This window comes from Plasmodium fragile (assembly GCF_000956335.1).
Source record: "Plasmodium fragile strain nilgiri unplaced genomic scaffold supercont1.46, whole genome shotgun sequence".
Taxonomy (NCBI): Eukaryota; Apicomplexa; class Aconoidasida; order Haemosporida; family Plasmodiidae; genus Plasmodium; species Plasmodium fragile.
The window spans coordinates 130,246-149,348 of record NW_012192626.1 but is presented as its reverse complement, the minus strand read 5'-3'; the positions used below and the strand labels follow the sequence as shown (position 1 = coordinate 149,348).

At 39.6% G+C, this 19,103-nt stretch overlaps 4 protein-coding genes across 4 annotated transcripts; 2 read left to right on the top strand and 2 right to left on the bottom strand.

Annotated features, from left to right (window-relative positions):
* Positions 1-827: 827 nt before the first annotated feature.
* AK88_03789 (uncharacterized protein) lies at positions 828-1,733 on the top strand (the record flags this gene model as incomplete). The annotated part of the gene is made up of 1 exon (XM_012481399.1): positions 828-1,733. One exon carries the CDS (start codon positions 828-830, stop codon positions 1,731-1,733), a length of 906 nt encoding a protein of 301 aa, XP_012336822.1.
* A 1,142-nt stretch (positions 1,734-2,875) lies between these two features.
* On the bottom strand, positions 2,876-6,761 carry AK88_03788 (uncharacterized protein; the record flags this gene model as incomplete). The annotated part of the gene is made up of 12 exons (XM_012481398.1): positions 2,876-3,134; positions 3,286-3,563; positions 3,683-3,984; positions 4,231-4,452; positions 4,566-4,671; positions 4,832-4,897; positions 5,068-5,174; positions 5,340-5,476; positions 5,646-5,854; positions 5,968-6,066; positions 6,231-6,345; positions 6,526-6,761. 12 exons carry the CDS (start codon positions 6,759-6,761, stop codon positions 2,876-2,878), a joined length of 2,136 nt encoding a protein of 711 aa, XP_012336821.1.
* A 1,401-nt stretch (positions 6,762-8,162) lies between these two features.
* AK88_03787 (pyruvate kinase) lies at positions 8,163-10,274 on the top strand (the record flags this gene model as incomplete). The annotated part of the gene is made up of 1 exon (XM_012481397.1): positions 8,163-10,274. The coding sequence occupies one exon, from the start codon at positions 8,163-8,165 to the stop codon at positions 10,272-10,274; it is 2,112 nt and encodes a 703-aa protein (XP_012336820.1).
* Positions 10,275-10,691: 417 nt separating this feature from the next.
* On the bottom strand, positions 10,692-16,801 carry AK88_03786 (uncharacterized protein; the record flags this gene model as incomplete). Its single annotated transcript, XM_012481396.1, has 4 exons — positions 10,692-16,042; positions 16,244-16,289; positions 16,405-16,503; positions 16,706-16,801. 4 exons carry the CDS (start codon positions 16,799-16,801, stop codon positions 10,692-10,694), a joined length of 5,592 nt encoding a protein of 1,863 aa, XP_012336819.1.
* Between the last annotated feature and the right edge of the window lie 2,302 nt (positions 16,802-19,103).

The window sequence follows — 19,103 nt, the reverse complement described above, 5'->3', positions numbered from 1 at the left end:
TTTTTTTTTTTTTTTTTTTTTTTTACATGTTATTGGAAAATGCTTAATTGCGTAATGCATTTTATTGTCGTCAAAGGATTCTTTGTAATTTGAACAACATATATATACTTGTATATTTTTTCATGCTTCTTGTGCCCCCTTCTCCTTTTATCATTTGCGTATATTTATATTTTTCCATTTCATGCCTTCGCCAGCTTTGCTCGGAATTAATGTTGCCTTAAATTAGTAGGTCAAAGACGCCTACGTGTGCAGTGTATGAGGTAGGCCCAGTTACATACCCTGTGCATACACCTCACACCCAGATATACATATATGTGTTTATGATTATGTGTACCCTTTTATGAATTTGCTTCCCTTTTGCGTACGCGCGCAAGGGTCCCCTGAATATCACTTCGCATGGAAAAACACCCACATATTACACCTCCATGTATGACATTTCGTACCCCTTTCTTCTGTGAAATTATATATAGAAAGAAATGAGCACCAAAAACGTTGCTTTAAACAAAAGAGTGTGCATCCAACATGTGTCCTTAGCATATCCATTTTAATGCCACTTTGCATGTGTATCAAATCACCAGTAGTTTTTCTACTCCATTTACCTGTTACGCCTTCGCACAATTGACCCTATTGAGGATTAAGTGCATGTCCTCTTGTACTTCCTGTATGTGCATATATACATATATACGTACCTCTACACAGTTGTGTGCAGTAAAGATTACTCGATTACCGTCCTGAGTACGACAAAGTAAACCGGTTCACACATTTCCGTTCGAATCGCTACCCTCCCGCCCACACACAAACCTAATTTGCAAATTTCGTTCGACAAAATGAGTGGAGAATTCAAAACCAACTTCGCGGCCGACTTCCTTATGGGAGGCGTCTCAGCGGCCATTTCCAAAACAGTAGTTGCACCAATAGAGAGAGTAAAAATGCTTATACAGACACAGGACTCCATACCAGAAATCAAATCAGGACAAGTGGAAAGATATTCAGGATTAATCAACTGCTTTAAAAGAGTGTCAAATGAACAAGGCGTCATGTCCTTTTGGAGAGGAAACACAGCTAATATTATTCGTTACTTCCCAACCCAAGCTTTCAATTTTGCCTTCAAAGATTATTTTAAAAATGTTTTCCCCAAATATGATCAGAACACAGATTTTACGAAATTTTTCTGTGTCAATATTTTATCCGGCGCGACAGCAGGTGCTATTTCGCTCTTAATTGTATACCCTCTAGATTTTGCAAGGACAAGGTTGGCATCCGATATCGGCAAAGGCAAGGATAGGCAATTCACAGGATTATTTGATTGCTTAACAAAAATATATAAACAAACTGGCTTATTGTCTCTTTACAGTGGTTTCGGTGTTTCCGTCACAGGTATCATTGTGTATCGAGGTTCGTATTTCGGATTATACGACAGTGCCAAAGCTCTCTTATTTAATAATGACAAAAATACGAATATCGTCTTAAAATGGGCAGTTGCACAATCAGTCACCATACTAGCGGGACTCATTTCCTACCCCTTTGATACCGTTCGAAGGAGAATGATGATGATGTCGGGAAGAAAGGCAAAGGAAGAAATTCAATACAAAAGTACCATCGATTGTTGGTTTAAAATCATAAAGAATGAAGGCTTTGCTGGATTCTTTAAGGGGGCTTGGGCTAATGTCATTAGAGGAGCTGGAGGAGCTCTTGTGCTCGTCTTTTACGACGAATTGCAGAAGTTGTTATAACGGGTACACTGCAGACACATTAGAATTGATGAGGACCAAGATTCTTCAAATTCGGTTGTTGCAATGTTGCCAAATTACCGGGTAGCCAAGCCACCAAGTCGCATCCTTTTTTTTTTTTTTTTTTTTACACATCAATACATATGCACAACATGACCGCAAATGCGCACAGAAAGACGAGGGTGCAACTGTCCATTTCCCCCCAACATATACAAAAACACGCATGTGACGAGTGATTATTTTTTAAGCATCTTATTTCTACACAGTTCCAAAGCTCACACATAATCATCCAGTTCGCCCGTCAACGTCACAGGCTTGTAAGAACAACACACGTCGATATTTTTATCCATTTTTTTTATTTTATTACTTTCCTATTATATATTATATATTTTTTTTTTTTTTTTTACGCTCTGCACCACCCCCCGTTGCCAAGTCGTATACATAACATATGCTTGTGTGCATATTTGCCACGCCGCGCACATATCATGTGTATGCGTAACTATACACATTTGTGCAACGTTTTCAGCCACCCCTTCATCACCTTTTTACGAAGCATTCGTCGTAATTCACCTGCCGTGAACCTTATCGTGGATGCGCGCTGCATTTCGTTCCATTTCTATTTCTTCGGGAACTCTTTTTTAAATATTTTATTAAACATGGAAAAAAAAAAAGTTCCACCAAAGGTTGCGCAAAATGGCGCAAAAGATAAGGGATTATAACTGGTAAAGGAGGTCCATACACATATATATTTGTGCGTTGATAATACGCCCTATGTATGCCCAAAATGGGGGAAAAAATGTTAATTAGAGTAAATTGGTTAAAATGAGTAACACCGCAAGTCTACTTTTGTAGAACACCTACAAATTCCCAGACATGGTGTATTTCTTATCAAGGATAAAATTATTTTTTTCCTTCAGGGTAACCTGTAAAAAAATTTAAGAGCACACAAAAAGGAGTAGTTTGCACGCGAAATTAATTTTTTTTCACATTTCTCCTTAGCATTAGTCTGCATCACAATTTGGTGAAATTCGATCTGCTAGTCGGGCATGAACAAACTGGCTTAGTAACATAAGCACATAAATATACTTCCGTGTATATATTTTCTTGTGCGCTCTTCTCCATCACCTTTACTAGTTCTCCATCCCTTACTGCATACTCATCGTTGCACCCAAATAGGAGGAAAAATAATTCATTAATTTCTGAAAGGAGTAGCTTTCCTCATCCCGCGAATTCATCACGTTGTCCAGTATGCTTTTGTCAAATTGGGTTAACTTATTTTTTGTGGAAGATACAAATTTGTCGTATAAAAACAGTCCCAAGACCACATGCTCAATGAGGCATTCCTTCTTCTTAAATAGCAGAGACGCACTAATGCATAGCAACTCACATATCCCTATGTGGTGTCTGCAAAAGGTGAAACATAAAGGGGTAGCCACATTTAATGGGTGTCGTCTTAACTCTATACACATTAATCTCACAAAAAAATATAATATGGGGTGAAATCGAATAAACGGGAGGAGAAAAAAAGGAGGAAGCTGCATTTGTTTCCCCTTACACAGTCAAAGTTGATAAATCAGCAGCCATGCTAAAGTACTTCTGGATGATGGACTTGGTTACACTGCACAACCCTTTGAATTCAAAATGGGTCAAATGGCTTTTCTTCAAATAGGAGTAATTCTTATTCAGTTCAAAATAAAAGTCGCAATTTTCCTTTCCATTTTCATCCGTGCTTTCTAAGATCTCGTCGATGATGTCGTCCTCACCATCAAAGCTCAGTTCGAATACGAAATCGAATCGTGCCAAGAGGTTCCGCTTAATATAGGTGTTGAATTCCTGCAAAGCGGGGTCATTCGGTTTGTTGCCATATAATCACAAGTGTGTGTACATGTCTACACAAATGTGTGCATACGCCTACGCAGTCCCATATAGCGCTATGTTCGATCGTATCCCACCTGCTCACTCCGTATATAAGACTTCACTGCGTAGACCCAAAATGTCGTGGACACCGGGAACAGCGCCTTCTTACACCTGTACACGCCGTTCTTCATTAATTCCACCAGTACATTAATTTGGAGGCTGTTCAAATTATTTATGTTGATTACGAGGATGTCATACTTTTGCGTAAACAATATATTGAAAGAATCTGCCTTAACGTGTAGAATCTTAATGTTACAGAAATAATTGCAAAATTTAACCAAGTTCACCATTATTACTTCATCTAGACAAATGAAGAAGCAGTGCGGGGCTCTGACTCCTGCGCGAGGGGGAAGTAGCCAACGGGTGCACATGGTATGCAGTGTGCATAAAGTATACATAACAACTTTACACGCAATATCTCTGCACATGGGGGATCCTCCCCAACAACGTGCCTTTCCGGAGCTCTCCCATCCACATGCTAGTCTCATTCGTAAACAAGTCTATATAGTTTACTCCGTAACTATCTGTTCATCTAACTACTCATTTGTCTGCTCGTTTAACTACTTCATGTCTCCCCACTTACCCGTTAGGGCATGCCGCGAGGCGTCCCCACCGACCCATTTGTTTGTGTGTAGCTTGTTGTACAAGTCGTGCGCTAACGTGTCTAACTTAGCGTACCTCAATATGTTGCTGCATATGCTAATTAAAATTAGGGTTAGCTTTGTCGTTCTGCAAATTTTGCTCAAGCAGGAAATATTGGGCGGCAGATTCAGGATGTCGCTTATGATTTTGCTCATATCTGCAGCTTATGCAAAGGGAAAGAGGAGGAATAGTACGTGAGCAATATCCAAAATGAGAACAGGCAACTGTACCCCGCACATCACTATTTCGCATAAGGGAGATGTAAAAGTTGTGCACCTTCTAAATTTTGGGTTTGCAGCAAACAGTTAAATCTTTCGGTAGACAACATCAGGTCTGTGTGTTCTGCCGCCGACAGCGAGCTGCATTCGAGCTTTTTTGTTTTCTTGGGAAAGGCATCCAAGTGGAATATGACCAATGTGTGAGAGGTAGAAGGATAAAAGCAGCTTCCAATTTGCAGAGCTGCCAATGGAGCCATCTCGCACATTTGAGCTATGGCAAAATAAAATATCGAAATGCCTTTTCTCTCCTTTTTCTCAAATTACGTCCTTCCTATAATTCAGGAGCCAAAGGTTCCCGACGCGCGCCCCCTTGATGCTGTTCTTATTTGGCTGTCATGTGGAACATAAAAAAAAAAAAGAAGAAGAAAATGAAAATGGTAAATTAGCACAAAGAACATGTACACTCAATGAGCGAATGGAAACACTCATCCGACATGCACACATAAAAGACAAATAAAATCACATAGCACAATCCAGGAGTTTGAAAATGCGCACTTAACCTGGTTAGGTATTGATACAACTATCAAATTGTATTTCATCCCAATTTCAAACGTCTCATTCTTTTCCGCTACATCTTGGTATAAAACTTCAAACGTTGTGCATTCGTCTTTGTAAAAAAAAAAAAAACAAAAGAAGAGAAAAAGGAAATGCTAAATGAGCATACGAGTGTGTGTTTGAGAAGTGCATAGTGTGGGAGGAATGAACATTCGAGATAGGTCCAAGAGGCAAATAGATGTGTCCCATCTGCTCATCATAATGTGCGCGGCATAACCCCTGCTGCTGTACTCATCCATCGCTTGGGTGAAAGAAAACTTCAAGATGTAAAAATTTTTGAACTGCCTCTTCTGGATCACTTCCTCGTACTGCTTCGTTGAGCACAACTCGCACACATCCTTATCTGCCTTGTTGCTGTGAAAAGATGGAATACCTCCATGAACGTGTCTCAACTGTGGTAGCACACGTCTGCCCTTGTTGGGATGGTGTATCCCTACATCTACGTGTTCCTCTGTTTCACCCCACCCTGTCTGTCTCTCCTTTTTTGCCCCCCTGGAGGCGTGCCTTCCCGAAGAGCCCTTACTCGTCCATTTTCCCAAGCTTATTCATTTTCACAATTATATTCTGGTGCGGCAAGTACTTCCTTGAGCAATCACATACTCTCATGTAAAGCTTTTTATACAAAAAGCTCTTCTTATCTGTGCTCATCAGTGTCGCATTAATCAGTTCAATCACGTGATAAAAATGGCTCCCTAGGTTGTTCACAGTGGCCAGATTAAGGATGCAATCGGTCTGCACATTTTGAAGGAGAGCAAAAATAATCACATATTTGTACATACACGAAACGTATCTATCTGTTGACGACAGAACATTCTGGATCCGCCCTACCCAAAATATTTTTTTACTTTTATGGGGGTGTTTAGAGGAATGAGCGTGATGAAAATAAAATTGCAGCTTATGATAATGTTCAGATATTCCACCATGTCATCTTCGGGTTTCTCCCTCTGTGAGTGTTTGTGTGTGTGTTTGGGGTGTATAACGGCTGGACACAACGCATGAGCATATTAATGAACAAGGCCCAGGGGGGCAGCCACTCAATGTGTACCACCCTGAGAGGACACATGCTAAAACACGCGAAGACAATGGAAAGTGCTCCCCACAGCCATACCTTTAAACGCTCCCCAAATTGGGACAACAGGGAGTATGAAACTTCGTTAAACGCGTTGGTAAACGCGACGAAGTTTTTCGTGATGTGACAGTCCGCATAGTTCGTGGAGTCTACTCTGCATTTAAGAAGCGGGGGGGAAAGGGCTATTGTGGAGGAGGGACAGGGAACGAGGAGAAATAACGATGAACGTGCGCCAGAGCACTATGCGTAAAGGAGCTATATCGATGCAGTAACATGGTTGTCTCTCCTGCTCCGCCCCTCCCCCTCTTTTTGCGCTTATTCATGCAGGCATCACAATTTTAGAATATCCACATGGATGAACACTTCGAAGATGTAATTCCTTGTCTGGAAATTCTCAAAAATTTTTTCTAAAATGATCTTAAAATAATTTTCTAAAATCAGATTTTTTAACGATTCCTCGTCTGCAAACAGGTTGAATATTCTTCTGCTCTTTTGCAAGGCAATTTCGGGTGCATCACAGTACCTCCGTTTGGTGTTTGTAAACTTTTTTTTATATTTATTAAAGAGCATTGTATTGTTCGGGGGTGATGTAGGGTGGGTAAACACACACGTTGAAAAAAAAAAAAAAAGGCATATCTCTCATTCACCAAATGGAGATAGGAACAACGTCATGAAGGAGGAACATCGTGCTAAGCATCGCGTACACATATCGAATGAACTGAAAGAACACATGGATTGCTAAAAATTCGAATGTACTATCCGTTTCCTTCCTGTCAATGCATGCACACTGTTGTAATGCTTCGTTGGGAAATTGTGTCCTCTGCAATTGCATACTTTAAGAACGTTGACGCACACGGAAACGGCGCGAACAAAAAAAAAAAAAAAAAAAAAATACACACCCATAGGGACACAAATGGGGGCACGTACGTACACCTTTCTCAGTTCGCATAATTAAGCGCCCCAAACCCCCAGGATAGACGCAAGTCGTCTCTCACCCGTGAACTGTTCCCGTTTTACGACAGGAGAAAAAGAACATGATAAAAAAAAAAAATAATAATAAAACAATATTCTACGGCAGCTTCTAATTTGGAAAGTGCACATCACATCGCCAATCGCTTTGTCAACCCCGTGCAGCTTGGACGAGTATTTCACAACGGCAAAAAATACCCATGCATACATGCGTATCCCGCCACACACATTCCCTGATGGTGCATGCGCATAACGTGCTGTAGACTAAAGTACTCGACTCATCCTCGAAGGTGTACGGCATAGAGGGGCAATAATTCCCCCATCAAAATTTACCAAATGAGAGTAGCCATTCCTTGACGAGGGCGTATATCCCCATCGGCAAACAACCAAAATTTGCCTCCACATTTATAATCACCACTTCAAGTTTGTAGCGTGCAGGGAAAAACAGCGCAATGTTGCACATTTCAACACGGGAAAAAAAAAAAAAAAATGCACAAACAGGCCCTATCTACATTTGACACTCCAAATTAAGCATTAAGCAATTGTCAATTTTTTCTACTCCAGAGGTACGCAGTTTTGGAGCTTTAGCGAGTTGGCCATCAGATGTGGCCACGTTGTACGTTCAGTTGAGGGCAAACTGGTAGAGCGCCTACAAGGCGAATTCAATTGTGCGTCGTTCCCTCCACGCCGGGAATAAAAAATGCTGTCGGCGTGGAAGCAGGAAAAAACAGTCATCATAAGCAAAGCGAATAGGAGCGAATCAAAACGAATCGAACCAGAGCAAGGGTAAAGGTAAAGGTAAAAGCAAAAGCAAGTGACGCTCTTCGCGAAACTGCCATACGGACCAGGGGGGACATTGCACACGTGCGACCGCATAGGTGAACAGTCTACCCCCCACGCTCCCTGCGAAAAAGCCACGTAAGTACAGTGTATCACACAGGAGTGACCCACCAACATCTACACACAACACACACTCCAAGGCAGAAGCAAAAAGAACATATCATGAAGCCAAAGCGATTTCTTCTCGTCGCCCACTTGGCCACACTACTCGTAAAAGGAATGGTGACATACGACGGGGCCAACACCCCGTTTAGCAAAGCGCACATTCAAAGGTGCTGCTCAGGAGGGCAACTCTTTCTTAGCAACCCACATATAACCAAACAGATTAGAAGAAAAAAAAGCATAAAAGTTCACACACAAACAGCTGACCTAGATATTGAGAACAAAGCAAACACGAGCAGGTTAAGCAAAAAGGACAAGATAGCATTCACAAAAACCAAACAAATAGCTACCATCGGGCCAGCAACGGAAAAATTTGAAGAACTCGAAAAGCTCTACCTCAGCGGAATTGATGTCTTCAGGTTAAATTTTTCACATGGTTTGAAAAGCATTAAAAAATACATTATAAATTCACTCCGAATTATAGAAAAAAAATATGATACTTCTATTGGCATTTTAGGAGATATTCAAGGGCCAAAAATACGAATAGGGGAATTTGAAAAAAGTGAAAAAAATGCCATGGAAAAAAATACATTCGTTGAATTGAAAGAAGGAGATGTTTTTTCCTTCGACTTGGTAGACAAACCTGGAAATGAAAAGAGGGTGCAACTGAACTATCCAGAGTTGTTAAAAAATATAAAGTGTGGACAAATCATATTACTAGATGATGGAAACTTAAAAATGAAGGTGACAGAAGTTCAGTTCGACGAATCATCATTGCAAAATAGCTCCCTAAAAGTAGAAGTAATTACAGGGGGAAAACTATACAGCAAAAAAGGCTTCTGTGTTCCTAATATGATTATGCCTATTGAAGTTTTAAATGAAAAAGATATTAAGGACATCTTGTTTTGTATTAATGAAGGGGTAGACTTTTTAGGTTATTCCTTTGTTCAAACAAAGTATGATTTAATTTTTTTAAAAAGCATTATCAAGGATTATTACGATAGCGATTTTTTTCAAAACAAGGTAAAAAAGGATAGACTTATTTACGACGAAAATATGCTTCAAATGAAGGAATACGATGATCCCAACGACTTTTACATAAAAGAGGTAAATGATTACTACCAACATTATTACTTGAAGAATTATCAAAAGTATAAACAGATTTACGATGTGTACAAAAATCAAGACTTGCAGGTAGATAATGAAAAAACGGAAAATGACCTTGAAAACTCTGGCGCAGGTCAAAATACAGCCTACGATGGTGATACGCAAATTACGCATATTAAAGCTGAAACTGATCGTTCCATACCAAGTGACCATGCTAATAGAATATTTATTGTGTCAAAAATTGAAAAACCCTCTGCTGTGAAAAATATAGAAAGCATTATTAACCTTTCCGACGCCATCATGATTGCCAGAGGAGACCTCGGAATTGAAACCAACTTGTCCAATTTACCAATTTTACAAAAAAAATTAATCAATTTGTGCAGAATCAAATATAACAAACCCGTCATTGTAGCAACACAGATGATGGAAAGTATGAGATTCCTGCCCTCACCCACCAGAGCAGAAGTGGCGGATGTTGCAACTGCTCTCTACGATGGATCCGACTGCGTTATGCTCTCAGCGGAAACAGCCACAGGACAATACCCCATCCTCACGGCCTCCACACAAAACAGCATAATTAAGGACGTAGAAAATGATTACTACTATTACGACTACACACAAAGGAAAAATAATAATCTCGTCAAGTGTGCACATACCATGAGTCCACCGCCTACCAACGAAAATTCCCACTTTGAGAAACTTATTTACAGCATAAGGGACATAAGCAATAACATAAATTTGAAGTCCATCATTTTATTTTCGAATGAATTTCATAAAATCCAAAAGCTTAGCAATTTGAGAACAAAGGCACCCATCATTGTCATCACAGAAAATGTTGCCTTAGCTAGAAAGCTGCAACTCACTTGGGGAGTCTACCCGTACATCACAAAATTAACCGACTGTCACAACCAGGACTTGTTAACCCTCATTAATTATGGGTGTAAGGTTTCCAAGGAGGAGGGATTCGTCACACAGCCAGAAGAATATTCCCTCGTCACTTTTACAAAAAATATTAATAACTCATCTAATTTGCTTTACCTGTGCCAACCGTGTTTGACCACATAAATCGCGCACAAGTGCACACATACACACACACACACATACATAGATGATTACCCGTGTCAGGAAATTGCCCCCCATGCCAACGCCCTTACACCTGTCATTTGTGTCTCCCTCGAAAAGGCAACAAGGGGCATACAGCATATAAATTACAGCGAAGTGCATAAAAAAGTGCACATCAGAGCAGGGCACAGAACAGCATAGCATAACATAAGGTAACATGTCTACACGTGTACCTACACATGGAAGGCACGTACCAAATGGGGAAGTAAAAAATGCTACTCTCAATTACAATCTGCTCCAAATCAAGGAGGTGTGCACTGAGGGAGGCCACTTCGAAGGGCGCACGGAGACGAAACAAACAACGTAGAAAAAACGCATATGACGCTAGCAACAGCACCGCTCCAGATGAATCAACCCCCCTCAGGGGAAACTCTCCCCCATCAAACTCCTTATCGTATCCTCACACTTGGAAATGTGCTCTTGGGAAATGACTTTTTTAAAAAACACATCGCAGTGCACCGCGTACTGGCACGCCGACGCCTCCATTTCGGAGTTGGCACAATGGACACACATTTTGTTCAAGTGCTTTACTATATTCTGTGACCTGCTCAAGTCCGCATAATTTTGAATTATTTGTGTTCTTGTCTTGTCGTTTTCTGTGTTCCCCGTTTTTACATTACAGTTTGTCGTGTCGTGGTGGTAAGGTTCACGGTAGAGCAGCGCCTCACCATGGCTCCCTTTTTCTTCGACCCTTTTCCACCCCTCATATATGTCCCCTCCAGCTCTGGACAAATCATTCGCCTTTAACCTACTCTTCTCAAGTTTCCCAACATTCCTCGTGAATAGTTCAATCTTGCCTTTTCCCAAGCTATACTTCCTCCTCGTTGTGTAAAATATCTCCTCCAGATTTGGCGACCCGTAGGGAAGCAAATCCAACATTCTCTTCAAAGGGGGAATAACTAAGTTTTGAATATAATAATCGAAATTTATTTCCTTCAGTTTCTTTTGATTATTTGGGGCTATCTCTCTACGCATGAAGTCGTTTTCCTTCTGGGGGGATACGTTCCCTCGATGGATCCGTTCCCCCGTTTGCATATCCACTGTGGGAACCCCCCTAGCACAATTGTAAATACCCCTGATGAAGGAAGGATGTGCAACGGAGTCATAAATCTTATCCTCCTTCAACTTTTTCGTAATCACAAAAGGAATCTTCTCCTTATAAGTGATGACCAACTGGGGATTCATTTTTAAAAGCTTCTTCGCCACAACTGCTTGAGGCGGTAGAGGCACTTTCCTTTTGTCCCACTCCAATTCTCCTTTGTACGTCCCCAACTTCACTTTCTTGTATATAATAAAATTATCACACGCAATTTTATCATCATATATTCTGTTAAATAAATCACGTAGCACTCTCTTTATGTTTCTCGTCAGGTGAGTGTAAAACACTTTCATACCAAAGGCACTCCCCGTCTCACTTTCGCTAACTCCATTGGGAGAAAAGAACACAAGAGCTTGCTTAACATTACAGAAACATTTTCCCCTATCGCATTTCTTCTTTGCATTTATTTCTTCCACACAAAGACAAGTTTTTGTAATATTGTTTGGGTTCATAACACAGCAGTCATTTGTCTGGTTAATAATCTTTTCATAATCCTGCTCGATCATTTTTTGTATTTCCATTTTAAAAAGCGACACATCAAAATGGGTAAATATGTGCCACAGAAAGGCGAATTTTTTCCTATATAAGTAATTTATGAACTTAAGAATGGTGTTATCCCTCTCGCTGTTTATTAATCTTATGAGATGGTCGTATAACTTATTTTTGCTCTCCTCCGTTTTAGGTTCCCCCGCATTCGCTTCCACCTTCACACAAGCAGCCTTTTCCCCCCTCTCTACCCTTCCATAGACACGCAGAATCGCCTCCACCATCTCAGATAAGAAGCATGGGGACGTCCTATGCAAGTTTAACTCCTTACAAGAGCATACAAAATTGGGGAAAAAATTCCTACACATGGCACAACAGCAGCAACAGTAGGATAAGTGGCAAGAATTCCTGAAATAGTAAAATATAAAATATATCTGGAGAAGCACATTCTTCACTAAATCGCACTGATCTGATCTCATGCTTTCCACCCCTTTGAGGTCCAGAGTAGGTTTCTCATCATTCTCTTTTTTGTAAGCAAATCCAAAGTACCTCTTTTTGGTCATCAAAAGAGAAGGGCAATAAATTTTTTCAAAATTTAAATACATGGGAGAGGGCAAAATGCCATTCACGTTTTTCAAAATGTCCTGGGCTATCCTAAAAGTGTAGCTAAGATCGTTCATTTCGTTTAACAAAAATAAGGAATCTGTATCTCCATACAAAACTTTAACATACTCATAATGTTCCTTTATATATTCTATGATGTAAAGGAGCGAATTCTTTCCAGTACAAATGATACTCTCTGATATGTCCACACATGGCATCCTCCCTGAAAAGCTAGCTCCTATATAACCTGTGGCCACGTTTAATATCATTTTTAATTTACACATTCTTTCTTCTAACCTTTTTCCTGTTTGCTTATCATAAATTTGACTACACCTCTTCAGCATTATTCGTGTTTTTAACATTTCTTCCATGAAAAGAGTACATATTCCTTTCCTCTTATTCTTCTTCACGTACACAGTGTTGTTGCTTGTTATGAGTACATCATCCCTTCTTAAATTCTTCACTACGTTATTTACATTGGGTGGCTTTTTCCTCACTCCTAGTCTTATGAATTCAAAATTGGTCAGGTCTTCTCCTTGCACAGGAATTTTTTCGTCAACTGGGTGGCTTGACTCGGGGCAGTTGGAAGGGGGAATCACATCCCCCTTTTTTGACCATGCATTGGAAGTGCTCCATGATTCCTTCGGAAAAGGTTCATATTTGGGGGACATTTCTTCGAAGCATTCACCATCCCTGTCGAGTGATCCATCGTCTGCATTACCCCGCACGTGGCTAGACGCCCCATTCCACTTATTCGCAGGGTAAGTTAACTCCGCCATCCTCTGGACATCCAAAGCATCAAGCAAGTCGCCAGACGAGCTATCGCCACCTGAGTGCGACATCCCGCCCTCTTCGAGAACACCCTCTGCAGGGATGCTCTTCCTCAAGGAAGACTCTACCCGTTTCTTCCCCGCCTGCTGATGCTCTTGCGGGGGGTGCGCATTGGATCCTCCCTTGCAGGACAGCGTTCCCAAGCAGGTGGAGTAACAAATGTTAAACGCAATTAGAATGGAGGGGTAAAGGGATTGGAAATCGAAGACCATCAGGGGAAAAAAGTTTATGGAACTCTTCGGCTGCAGCACCAAAGGGATGTGCAAAACAGGTCTTTGCTCCATTATCTCCTTCTTTGAAGGAGAGTACAAAAGGAAGCCATTCTGCATGCACAGTTTTACGAGAAAAGATTCGCTAATAAATTGTGACCCTCTGTTTATTAAGGACAATAAGTCTACATGAATGTACCTACAAAAATTCATCCTGTTTTTCAAGTACCCAATTTTGTCATATATGAGTACGAGCAAGCTAATTTTCCTCAAAAGGTACCGCACGCTTAGGTGCCTGTATGGATAATAAGGGGATTCTCTCCCCATCACACAGTTGCTCACAACACTGCCCCCATAACCACTATCACCAGAACCTCTGCCATTATTTCGTGATTCCCTACCCATGTAGCTGTACCAGCAGTACAAAGTGTACTTACTTATAGAGGGTACATTCACATTCAAATAATGCTTACACAAATTTTCAAAAGATGTGTTTGAAACGCTTGACAATTTATACAAGCTCTCGATAAGTATACCTTTTATATTTTTATTATACTCATTACTCACCTCTCTGAATTCTTGCTGGTCTTTTAGCTTACTAATGAGTGTGTAAAAATTGCCCATGTCTAATGCCAGACACCTCTGATTTATGTAGCTGACATTGTACTTGTCGTTTTCATAAGAAACTATACTTAGTGGAGAGTAAAATTTAATTTTATCGATCAACTTTTTTATAAGATCTTTTTCATTTTGAGCAATGTGGATATTGACACTAGTGTAGTTTACGTCGAAATTAAATCCCCTTTTTTTTCCTTCCGTGTTGTCCCCCCCAGGTGGCTCCTCGAACAGGTCCCTATGAATATACGCACCATCGATGCACGTTTCAACCCATGGGACGTGTTCCCCTTTTGGTTTTGTTTCTTCGTCCTTGCTCAACAAGTAGGGGAAAATATTAGGGAATGGCTGGCTAGCTATTATGCCCATACAGTTACTATAATTTTCGTAGTAATTCATAAGTCTCTCATCTCTGACCAGATAAAATATTGCCTTTATTTCGTCCTCCATATAATTGGAACAATTGTGATTTTTGCTCTTTACTTCTGTGAGAATTTCAAGGAAAAATATATTTCCGTACTTGATGTTCATTTTTTTTTTTTTTTTCCCCTTTTGTTGTGTCTTCACGTTTGATGTGGTGAGCGGGTCGTTCTCCTGGACTGTTACCTTTTGGCAAGTTTTTCCTACACCCTTCGGGTTTGTCTGGTTAATTATTACTGCGCCCTCTTCATCTTCTCCCCTCCTTTCTGTGCCATTCGGATTGTTCAAAATAGCGTAGCACTCCCTTATCCTCGGTGCCTTCTTCGTATGAACATACCTAATGACGTCCTTCATTTTATTGTTAATTTCGAATGAAGCTATGTGTGTTTGCTTCCCCTCGTCAAGCTTCTTTTCCTGCGTCATTTTGGTTGCTTCCTTAATGGGGGAATTTCCCCCATATAAGTTCAAGTCGCGTTTTTCTGCTTCGTTTGGGTAGACACAAGCCCGTTTAGTCTGGCTGTCAATGCATTTCACCTGGTTGTTAACCTCTTTCTCCTCGCCGCTAACCCCGTTCACCTGGTTGCTAATCTGTTTGACCTCATCCTTAACCCCTTTCACGGGGACGTCCCCCTGCAGCGACTTCAAAAACTCTGCGAAGAGCTTCTTTGTCCTGTGGGTCAGTACATCAAACGAGGCAACGTTCAGATTCTTTTCAAAATGGTCAAAATTAAAAATGTCTTTTACCAAATTAGGGTTCACCCTTTGGCATCTTTTCTTCTCCTTCATCCACAGTTTCGCAAAGGAGTCCAAATAATTAATAGGTAAATCAAAGTTGAATTCTTCCCTCCATTTTTTCCGATATTTTTGAAACTCATAGGAATAAATCCGATGATTCAAAATATGTTCATGTCGTATGTCACACTCGATGTCGTACGAGGTTCCTCTTCCTAAACTCGAAAAATTAACATTTGTCGTCTTGTCTGTAAAAAATCTTGGGGCATTCACGTCTACGTATTTGTTCCCCTGTATACACTCTATGTCGCATTTATTTTTCACATTCCATTTTTCTTCTTTCTTAAAACATTCAAAATTTATTGCGCTAAAAAACTCTCTTCGAAAAAAAACATTTTTATCAACATAAATTTCTGAACAGCCATAAATATTTTTGCTGCACAAAAAGTGGAGCATGTAGCTGATGTGCACCTCGTACAGTTCCCAAGTTCGGTTTTTAAATAACTTCTTTTTGAGTAAACTGGCGAAATAGTTAATGGTGTGGGGGTATAGGAAGTATATTTTTAAAAACTCTTCTGGCTCTTCTTTGTAACCATAAATGCATTTTTTTTTTACCCTTTCGATGTTGTATATGCACACATTTTGCGTTTCGTCTTGTTTGTCCTTGCCATATTCTTCTTCTAAAAATTGGCATAGTTGGACCTCGAGATTTGGGTCTGACAGGGTGAAGGAGATTTCGTCACGCATGTATGTGTTCACAGGGACGCTTACATGTGTATAGTTTACTAAGCTAGACGGATATACACATGTGTAGAAATAGGGAAGAACGGAGCTTTAGTGGAGATGGTAGCTACCCTATTAGCTTTCCACGCTGAACGTGGTGAAATTTTTATTTTTTTCCTCTCAAAACTCATTACTTGATTTTTCTTCCGGGGGTATTAAAACGTAGAAGAATGGGAAAAACTGAAAGATGTGAATAAAACGTTCAACAAGTGGGTGCATTAGGGTTTTAGTCACACGTTTGCGCACGTGCATATACACCCGTACAGGTTTTCCTCTTTCTCGCGTAGGAACTTACAGCGTGCACGTACAAGCAGACGCTCTGCCCATAATAACTTAGACCTAATATTTGAATGACACACACGTAGGGAATCTTCCTATTATTTATTTTGCATACCTATAACGAAAACATGGAAACAAATATATGATAAGAGAAACTACGATGCATAAAAAATGAAACGTTCAAAAGCATTTGCGCAAGTATTTGCTCGTACATTCCCTCTGAATACGTACGCGCGCCTGTACATATACATATACACATAAGCATGCCTATACATCAGCATTTTTAAAATTATTTTTGTCTTGCCCTTAAACAGTACCAGTGGGTCAAACGGAAGGGACGGTTTTCTATAAATGTAGTAAAAGAACAAAAACTTGCACACAAAGAACGCTGTTGGTTTTTCCGTTATATTCATGTTTTACGCTGTGGTGTACAAGGATTTTAAGCAATGCAAAAGATGGTATACGACATGCGCTTTTTTGCTCGTAAATGTGTCACCTAGATGTTTGCTCACAAACACGATGGACTAGGTTCACGTTGATAATTATTCCCCTCAAAACAAAATTTTATATGTTTTAATAAGTGTGCTCGTTTTACGGTCAGAAGGAGAAAAAAAAAGAAATGGTTTTACCAAAGGTGTAAGATATGTCCACGCACGGTCTATTCACCAGAAAAAACGTGAACCTGCAGGAAGCTGCACCGGAGTAGCATGCATTTTTCTTTGTGCAAATCTGTAAACGGATAAATACATCTGACAATTTCGAATCGAACACCAAAAAGTGTAAATACATATTAATGTATGCTACATTTCGGGGGTTAGCATTTTCCTGCCGCTTTTCCTTTTTTTATTGCCCCCTTTTTATTTTATTAATTTTTTTTTTTTACTGCACATTATTTTTTCTGTAAACCCTTTTGCACTTCAAACGCCCGAAAACAGGAATGAACCCCTTATGATAAAAAAAAAAAGACGAACATTTTTGTTGCTTCTTTTTTATGTCAAAAGGATACTTAAAATGAGGAATGATAGTGTCCTTTCTTAACAACTGCTTAAAATATACAAGTGCGAAAGGGTACTTAAAGCTTCTTCATTTTGTTCATTTGTGCCCACCTTAAGACCCCTACACGTTCGTGTATGTAAAAATATGCGCACCATTTCATTCCTTTCCTTTTTGCCATGTACCACATAAAATGGGGAGATTGTGTGTTTCGTGACGATTCTGTTAATGCACCGTCCTAACTTAATGTGCACATGAAAAAAAAAACTTGGGACAGGGCACATTAAGTTAGGAAGGTGCATTATCGCTTGGCATAAAAAATAACACGCTTAATACCTGGTCAACTCTTTTATAGGAAAATTCAAACACTTGTGTGCTCGTGCAAGGTGCACACTGGGGTATAACACCTGTGCCTATGAAGTCGTACTGTGACGAGACAACCCCTTGAACGATCATTTTTTGCAAAGCCAAACAAAGAGAAGGCAAACGCTTGCAAATAAACTATGCAAGTGCCAGAAAAGCCTTGCGCAAGTGAATGTTTTCCTCACATTTTGTAATTTAGTACATTGGGTAAAAAAAGATCTCTTTCTGGGTACACATAATTTTCCCCTTTTACGGATACTCACTTGGACAATTTTCACCACGCAGATGTAAAGCATTTTTCACCTGACGTTAAATGACAATGTGCAACTTTGTCAGCTAGCCAAAAAATTACTTAAACTGTTTAAACTGTGTGTGTGTGTGTGTGTTTTTTTTTTTTTTTTTTTTTTTTTCTTATATGTTGTTCATGAAATGTGCCCCTTTTTTGGCTTTTCACGTGAACAGGCAATAATTGTTATCTCCCACTTTGGCAGCTACAAATTTACACACACCCAAATGTGCTTATTTTTAAAAAAGGAAATACGCACGTTTGTCCCTCTTTTACCAACCACAATGTATTTATTCGTACATAAAGCATGTGTACAACGTGTAGTAGCATGCCCACATTGGGGATAAACATTATTTCGTAAAACAGGTACATAACAACGTTGTAGGCCAGCCGAATATGAACCGCTTTTACGAAATAAGAATGGTACGTTCGTAAGTGTATGCAAATATGCATACATCCGTACAAATTTCTTGTTATTATCTTCTGTTTTTGTCCCATGGTGTATAATAAAAAAATGCTTGGAACAATAAAATGTAATGTTAAATTGTCATGTATGAAACGTGTCCCAGTGAATACTTTACCAAGGAAACCTTTTTTTCTTTAACATTGGGACACTAAAATTATTGGTAGACAGCACACAAAAAAGAAAAAAACTCAAAAATGCCCATGCGCAAAGAGAGATAAAAAAGAATCCCTAAAACCAAAACATAAATTGCGCATTATTTTGCATGGTTATTTAAGCAAGAAATAAAAAGGGTATAACCGAATGAAAAAAAGATGCAAAACATAAGAAAACAACTGAACTACGTAAAAGATTAAGCAAATAAAACTATTTAAGCTACGCAGAACACCTAAAACCGCGTAAAAGACTAAGCAAAAGAAAACTATTAAAACCAAGCAAAACGACTAAACGAAGTTACCACCCGTTAAAATTTACCACGTTCACAGCAAAACCTTTTTTTTAGGGGAAAAATGAAAAAATCCATACATATGCCACTACCGACCACTTGTATTTTTTTTTTTTACATTATATGCAATCCCTAGAGAAAAAGGGACAGCTATATGTCAATTTT